At 39.2% G+C, this 9,009-nt stretch overlaps 1 protein-coding gene across 1 annotated transcript; it reads right to left on the bottom strand.

Moving 5' to 3' along the window:
• Positions 1 to 202: 202 nt before the first annotated feature.
• Positions 203 to 7,752, bottom strand: LOC111870652 (CUE domain-containing protein 1). Its single transcript, XM_023863120.2, has 5 exons — positions 7,490 to 7,752; positions 5,761 to 5,956; positions 4,546 to 4,665; positions 2,952 to 3,174; positions 203 to 1,154 (listed from the first exon to the last, which is right to left on the bottom strand). The coding sequence occupies exons 1-4, from the start codon at positions 7,610 to 7,612 to the stop codon at positions 2,960 to 2,962; spliced, it is 654 nt and encodes a 217-aa protein (XP_023718888.1). The 5' UTR covers positions 7,613 to 7,752; the 3' UTR covers positions 203 to 1,154; positions 2,952 to 2,959.
• Between the last annotated feature and the right edge of the window lie 1,257 nt (positions 7,753 to 9,009).

The raw sequence follows: 9,009 nt of genomic DNA, 5'->3' as shown, positions 1-9,009 counted from the left end.
ATGGCGGTGACTATGAAGAAAGGAGTCTTCTGGGATTTGGCACCGTGTATATGTGGTGTTAACCCACGTTTCGGAAGAACGTATCGCCTCCATCTTCAGGGTAGAAGGAACTGCTTTTACTGGTTCTCATGGTCTCTTCGCTTGCGAATTTCTTATATTTTTCCTTCTACCCTGAAGATGGAGGCGATACGTTCTTCCGAAACGTGGGTTAACACCACATATACACGGTGCCAAATCCCAGAAGACTCCTTTCTTCAGAACTTTTATTATTCATCATTTCTCCATCTTCTTACCAGCTACTTGTAGCATCACTAAGCATATGTACAGGGGAACAGTTAACAGAAATGGGATGTATGAAGTGACTGTGCATGAATTATAACAATCTGCATCGTTGTTTAAGAGAAACAATAGAAATTACAGGTCAAACTTGAACCACCAACTTTGTTTTCTATTTTGATACTGAAGTATTTCACCCACAATGATATGCATCATCCATGAGCACCCTGATCTCCGACACATGGAATATGGCCTTGCTGAACTTACCCACATGTTATAGACTTATCCTGATGTAACAGGAAGTCATATCAAAAACTGTATTCTACAGTCATATTATTATTACCTGCAAGTGTTCATACAAAACATGGGTCATCGATTGAGATCATCAAAGAGTTGGTGACAAAGTATTCACAACTATCATTAAGCCAGACTTTTCTTAGTATACTGACAATACATATTTGATTCGACGTTCGGATAAAAATCTCACCAGTACAGTAACACTGGTGCATTACTTAGCCATTTTATCATAAGTAACAGAATAAATTAATGATACTCAAGTAAAAATACTGGGAAGCAGCAGATATATATTGATGTTGGCACTTACCCAAAACTATTCTGAGGTTAATAAAACACAGCAACATATATAACTGTTCTATATGCCTTTTGGTAAACAAAACGAAGCATACTTCATCCTTGTCAGCGATGCCTGAGGCATACAGATGATATCCAGCCTTGCCACTTACTCCCTGAATGTAATTTGCTCACACAAATTGTCATATTTATGTCAGTCTATATATATAATTAATATGTCTGAAGAACTGTGCAGTGAAGTAAGTTAAGTTCACTTTGAAGTAAATATGATGAAACAGCCAGACAGCCTGTAATCCATAACATGAGAATTAATTTTTATTTATAAAATACTATACACAATCACTGTGTGAGATTCAAAGGTTTTCATACGGCTGAAGGATTATGTTGGGGGCTTCTAGATTATGACATCATGTAGCCTTGGAGGTGGGTACCAATATTTTGGAGGAAACTGGTGCTTCCATCTTCCATTCTACCCTGAAAATCTAGGCAGCGGTGTAATACTGCCTACTTAAAGTACAATGTGCCTTCAAAGATGTTTTAAGCAAAGAATGCAACAGTAATGACACATCAGCATTTTAGAGCTGTCTGTATGTTAGCAGGCAAGTATGAGGGGCAGTCAAATGAAAACAGGTCAGAAGCCAAAACATATTAAAGAACATTTATTACCTCAAAAGTAATCCCCAAAACTGTTAATACATTTATCCCACTGGGAGATAAGATCGTCAATCCCATCCTTGAAGAAGCTTGTGGGCTGTCTACGGAACCACATCTGTACCCAGCCACACACGTCTTCGTCCGATGCAAACCGATGCCCACGAATGTCTCTCTTCAGGTCTCCAAAAATGAAAAAATCACATGGGGAGAGATCTGGGTTGTAGGGGGGATGTTGAAGCACTTCCCAACCAAATCTCTATAGCGCATTCCTCACAGAGTTGGCAGTGTGGGGGCGCGCATTAGCATGAAGAAGGATAATGCCGTTCGATAGCATTCCAGGGCGTTTTGACTTTATGGCACGTCTCAGTTTCTGCAAAGTGTCTTCATAGCGCTGTGCACTGATTGTGGCCCCATGCTCGAGAAATTCGACAAGCAAAGGGCCCTTGCAGTCAAAGAAGGTCATCATCAATTTACCGGAACTTGTGTGTACGGCTTTGGATTTCTTCAGTGGGGAAGAATTCACGTGTTTCCACTGTTGGCTCTGCAATTTGCTCTTGGGTTCAAAATGGTGGCACCAAGTTTGGTCCCCAGTGGCAATATGGGACAGAAAAGCATACTCTTCCTCATGGTATCATTGCAAGTGACCCAGTGATACAGCCATTCTCTGAGTCTTCTGTTCCTCCATGAGTTGATGCGGAACAGACTGCACACAGATTTTGCGGTACAGCAGGTGCTTTGTCACAATTGCGTGTATGGAACCGTGCCTTATTCCCATCAAAAGACTAATTTCTTTCACAGTGATCTGTCGGTTTTCCTGGATATGACCATCCAATGCAGCAATAACATCAGGAGTGATGACACGATGAACCTGTCCTGGGTGAGCATAATCTTGCAGTGACACACGTCCCTCTCGGAATCTCTTATGCCACGCCAGCACGTTCAAACGTGATATGCTGTGTTTGCTGTAAACAACAGACATGGGACGATGAATTTCTTGTCATCCTACTCCTTCAGCAGTCAAAAAGCGCACTACACTTCGCTGTTCTTCTTTACCCTCCTCCATTACTGATGTTGGACGACCACACATAGCGCTAACCTTACTTCCAGCACAATAAACAAATGACAGTGTACAAGGGCACGTTGTCACTGTGCTTTCCCCGAGTCCCCACCAGATGTTTGTACCATAAACAAATTCCAGTGTTACCAACTTGCGCGCTGTGTGAGTTATGCGTGGTGACCCGTTTTCATCTGACTGCCCCTTATACAACACAGTGCCAACTATGGAAGAGTTGAAATAACAGATTCACACAATTCATGAAAGTGGAGAAAACCCCTAAAACAATTGAATTAACATATAAAATATGTATAGATAAACTACTTGCCATCCCATATCAGATTCCTGTCCAAGAAACAGCAAATAAGAAACTTACATGGACCTTTATTCACGATGTTCAGGTCTTCGCATAGTGTCATAACTATCGGGTACGCTGTCATCGTCATCATCATCATCATCATCGTCTAACAATGGCTCAGCATTGAGCAGCAGGTTATCTCGCGATGGTGCTGGCCCTTGGCTCAGAATGTTTTTAGCAGAGCTCCTTTTCTTACGTCTTGTGAACACACGGGCAAGCTGGGCAAATTTTTTACGTGACACTGGAAAAACACAATGTAAGGATTTCAATTCCTCTTGTTGGTCAAGAGGACAACACAAAGACTGCTCAAATGAAAGTAGCTTGCAGTGCTGGCAGCAAATATTGCCTGTTGCAGGGTGCAGGACCCACCAGTAGACAACCACATGCTGTGCAACATAACAGGCGCATTAGGGCAAATGAGAACAGAGTGACATGGTTAAATGACAGCATCCAGGTGCAGAATCCATTCAAACCAACAATCCGTCATTCTGTTTCTTGATGATGGTAGAGCACTGATTGTTTTGGTTAGTTATCTAACAGAGGTCAGAATCAATGCATCAAATGATAGGATGACTAATGAATCAGAAGAGATTTTGAGGGAAGTGGTAATGGTCTATTTGTGATACCACCCAAACATCAAGGGACTGAGGAAAACTATAGAAAACCTCATTCATAATACCTGGTGTTCCAGCCAAAGTTCAAACCAAGCACCTCCTGAACACAAGTCAAGAGCATTAGCGCTAGACCCACCTGTTTAGTCCAAGTGTTGATGCTGGCACTTAAGGCCCCTGATATCACCGCTAATGCAAAGTACTATAGTGATATCATCCATGACCTTTGTACTGCCATCCAGAGAAAGGGTCCTGGTATGCTCACAAGGCATTTAATCATGCTGCACAACATCTATTGCCATGAGATGTGTACCATCCAGGACATGTTGTCCTCCAAGTATCGGGTGGTGTTGGAGCATCCCCCATACAGCGTCATCTGTCACTGCTGAAGTTTAAGTTCAGATAAAGACATCAAGGTCACACTGGCACAGTAGTTCCAGCACCACTCCAGTGAGTTCTCTGTGGAGGCGATCTATCAGCTGATGCATCACTGGGATGCCAGCCTCAGTGCCTATGGGAACTGTTTTTAATGGTCTCTTCTCCTTTGCCCAAAACAATCCCCAAATGGTTTTCATTTGAATAAGCCTCGTAATAATCTCGTCTTTCAAATTCCTTATGTACAGTGAAACAAAAATTCAAAGAGTGGGTTAAATATATTTCTGAAATGTGTCCTTTGTCATTTTACACACATCACTGAGTATCCACTGCTGATTTAAATTTTGCACAAGACAAACTTTATTCCTTCCTAATACCACTAAATGTATTGTCTCACAAATATTGTGCTGGATACCTTTTCCAAATAGACAGTATATCTCCATTTCAACAATCTCTTCATTTATCATTTAGTTGCTGCATCCTGAGGACAGCTGATCTCCAGGCCAAGACTTGACGTCTCAACCTCCCACACAAGAAGCAGGAAAGCTACCCACCTGACCTCAATTTTTGATGTTATCAAAACTGATTTATAAACAAAGCCTTGCTAGCAACATTAAAATGCTTACTTTTGCCCATATTACGAAGGCGTTCCTTAAACAGTGCATCCTCATCGTGGCTACCAGATAATGATTTACTGAGTGGAAATGAGGCTAGAGTTTCTTCAGGTGGACTTTCCTCTGCTTGGTCTGTAACAGAATGACAAATATCATATGATGTTTTCACAAGAGGTGATTATGATTAACAGGTCCTGAATGTGATGCAATGTAACCTGGTTTAACATAACATGCTGTCTCAATCTTCAGGACAGTGGAACAAGCAAAGCAAGAAAAGAGTGCTATGGATACAGGACCTGGCATATCAGAATGGTGACTTAAGAAAATCAAAAGGAATAAAGAGAATGGGGTAAACACTGCTCCTAACAGGCCAATTTCAAGAGAGTGGATGGAAAGAAAGAGGAGGGAGGAAATGAAGCTAAGGAGAGAAGCATAAGCTAATTAAGAGGGGCTTAAGATGGGGGAAGAAGAATGCTTCACTCAGTGCCTCAGTACCAGTATTCCTGATCCACATTTCAGTATAACTTTTTGTATGCCTTACTTAATCTTTGGCCCTCAAGACATGTGCAGCACATATGTACTAGAACATATGGCATGACATTCCACAAGACAACAATATTCAAATATCATCTTCATTACAGAATGCACCATACAAATGGCTAATTCAGTCCTGTAAAATGATTGTCTATGAAATTCACATTTTACACGCTAACCAGAACCAGTGTTGCAGGCTGTGTTCCTTCGTTAACAACCCAAGTACAGTAATAATATTCTGAAGGATAAGTTCCTTGTTGTGTAACATTCTTCATTCCTCTCTTAGGTCTAAATATTTTCCATGGTCCTTTGTTTGTAAATGATCTTTGTAATTGGGATACTGTGTTTTCTGTGAGTAAGAACTGAATTTTTAAATATTATTTAGACAAATTTCAGGCTGTTAAATTTTCTTCTGCTCATAACCCAAAAATAACAGTTTTTCAGAGCGACATCTTCTTCACTTCCCGTCACTTTACCTTTTCCCTAGGCCACCCATACCAGATGGATGAGTGGGTAGTGCCTGGAAACCTTCATGGTCATGTGTTTTTCTGTTTCTCCCCATAAACTGTAGTGTCTATCACTACTCCCCACTCCCCCCATTTTCTTCTCTCTCTCTTTCTCCGGCTTTTTCAGCCTGATCGTACAAGCACAAAGAAGAAATATATTGTAAAATATATTTGACTAAAGTGCCACCTTTCTCCAGTGTTAAGAGGAAATCTTTGTTCCACCGGAGTTCTGCCATGAACTCTTCATTCTGAAGAAAGAGAGCAATCCTCTCGTCTTCAAGGTACCGATCGAGCTCTGGATCCCCCACTTCACACAGAACACCACGTACGCGCTGATTTTCTGCATACTTCTGCTGCAACATTTGCTGATTCAACACCATGGCCTGCGCAGACATTACCAATATCTGTCAGAGAATTTGTACTCATCACAAATGTTAGCCTACGTAGCTCATTCAGTAGTGGCTAAGCTTCAGGCTGGATGATCAAGTAATTTGAGTTTGAAGAAAGCAGTCTTCTGGGATTTGGCACCGTGTATTTGTGGTGTTAACCGACGTTCCTCTGAAACGTCGGTTAACACCACATATACACGGTGCCAAAGCCCAGAAGACTGCTTTCTTCACAGTCACCGCCATGAAAGCCTCAAATCTTACATAATTTGAGTTTGATTCCTGGTAGGGACAAGAGATTCTCCAGTGCCCATACTGGTTCTGGGACCCAACTACCCATTCAAAGGGGTGAAGAGACCCATTTTTAGGGGTAAAGTGGCCAGAGCATCCCACACGTGTTCATGTAGAGATTTAATGCCATAATTGTTAAAAATATTAACAAATTTATATGCTAAGTAAAGTAAACTCAGACCTGTAAACTGATGTAGAAATCAACAGAACAATATCAAATAGTTCTGATTTTTTCACATTACAAAAGAAATGTCATGGAAGAGAGATCCCAAAACAATATAAAACAACAATTTACAAAGCATGTCACAAACCAGTGCTAACATCTAATGTCAAAACATGGACCCTAGAAAAAATCCAAACATGGATATGAAATTTCTGAAAAGTACTAAAGGAAAAACATGAAGGGGACATAATTAGAAATTATATTAGTAGCCAAGGTGGAATCAAAAATTTCTTAACAGGGAGAGAAGACAATGGATTACAGTTGTTTGGCCATGTAAACAGAGTGGATAGAATGAGGATACCAACAAACAGATTATAATTAAAATTTAAAGTAAAGAGACCTACAGAATGTCCCAGAATATGATAGTTTAACCATGTACTCGGAGACATCAAGGGCTGGCAAGAAAGTGAAAAGGAAAGACTGTGGGAAGAAAGAACGAATTGGAGACTTTCTGTCCACATTGTACAAGACAAAAACAATGCGAGAGAGGGAGGGGGAGGGGGAGGAGGAGGAGGATGGCAGGGAGAGAGAAGAGGAAGTGAAAGACAAAATATTAACAATAATCATCCAGGGCACAAATAACACAATTTAACAAATTAAAATTTACTTTTATTTGCACTCAAAATAGTTTTAAAATAATATTAATTATTAATAACGATATGACAGTTGACGTATTTGTGTAATTTTTAACTACATTTTACTCGTTTTGACATATTCAAAAACTTAATAACACATTAATATTTGCTAGTCGCATAAACATAGTAGTTCATGTAAAACATAAAGGACCAATGATGATCAATAAACAAATATCTGAAACATGCAGTCATATGTAATCAAATATAGTACATACCGTTTCTAGTTACATTTAGCACTCAACATTTAGTTCTGTGCAGATGGTGAATAACACACTTCCAATTTTCCACTTATATTAAGGTGAGTTTCCATAATGCGGCCCACACATCAAGTGTGCTGCACTTCGACAACAGAGAAATGTACATGTTAAGAGGAAAACTAACCTGTTCCACTTTATGACGACGTTTCTCTCTCTTTAACCATCGCCGTCGAGCACAGCGTTCCTGCCAACGGGCACTTAAACAACGACGTTTTGCTTGCAAGCGAATAAAAAATTGTTTCCACATTTTTTATCTAACTACTAAGAACAGCACGCTAACAGAGATTGTCAGTTGGTTGAAACACTCACTCACTGTAACTTAAATTTTCTATACTGAAATAATTACTCAACACTTTAATTTCTGCATCATTTATAACCACGAGTCACATAGATATTCCGTCATAAGAAAGTATCATACTGAAGTACGACATTTTAATTATATCTAAGCAAAACTGAACCTAAATACAATATTGAAGAAGGGTTTGCACCACCAGCAACAAAATGAATATATTCTCTTATAACAGAAAAACAAGTCAACAAAGTTATAATTCTTGAAAACAGTTCCCACATCCTTTCTTATTACAGAAATTCAGATCTTGACAATTTACCACACCCAACACACACCCAACCAAGAAACGTCTCTGAATACTATTAAGCAATTCTGTGCTCAGCGCAACAACTTCTGTCACTGGCAATTCAAAACTAGACCTCACTTCTCTGATCAATTCAATTAACATCACTTAACTCTCATAATACATGCCATTCAACCAAGGTCATCAGTCTCTTGAGGTGCTATAGGGTAGTCCATAAGTACATTCTCCATTATGGTATTTGCTTCAAACTTGCCAAACTTGATGAATGTTGAATGACTCACATGGAAAAGCTCTTGCATACCAATAATCTAGAAATTTTATATCAATGCCTCTCTCTGTATGAAACTGTTATTTTCAGTTTCCCGTAGATCAAATGATAAGTAAGAATCAGTGTTCACTCTACTCCTGCTTTATTAAGACTCAGAAATTGGACATAGAAGTAACACATAACAATATAAAGATACTGTTGTTACACACGTAACTGTAGTTACACATAACAGTAAACATCATTTAGGTAACAAGAAATAACCTAGTTCTTAAATTGTTTACAATGATGTTGCCAACTCTAACATTATATTTCAGTATTTGAGAGTTGCCAACATAACATAATATAATTTGAACATTATTCAAATATTGAGTTTGGGTCAACTTTATAGTTCTCTTTGCCCTATCTCTTTTCACTTCCATTCCTAAACATTTCTTAACTGGTCCCAAATCCTTGACTTTAAAACAATGTTGCAATTTTCCTTTTAAATTCTCAAATTCAACATTGTCATTGTGAAATATGAAGAAGTCATCAACATACAATGCTATATTAATTATAGAATTACCCTTTTGTTTGGTATAAATACATGGTTCGGAACAAGTTTGCCTGTACCCTAGGCCTTTTAGAACCTCTGTTGCTTTCTTATTCCATGACCTAGCGGCTTGTTTCAGTCCGTAAACTGATTTTCTTAATTTGCAAACTTTATTAGACTCCCCCTTAATGTCATATCCTTCAGGAAGCTCCATATATATAACTTCTTCAAGATCTCCGTTTAAAAATGTGATA

This window comes from Cryptotermes secundus, unplaced genomic scaffold, assembly GCF_002891405.2.
Source record: "Cryptotermes secundus unplaced genomic scaffold, Csec_1.0 scaffold588, whole genome shotgun sequence".
In the NCBI taxonomy this organism is placed as follows: domain Eukaryota; kingdom Metazoa; phylum Arthropoda; class Insecta; order Blattodea; family Kalotermitidae; genus Cryptotermes; species Cryptotermes secundus.
Note: the sequence above shows the minus strand (reverse complement) of the source record. Positions and strands in the feature narration are given on the sequence as shown.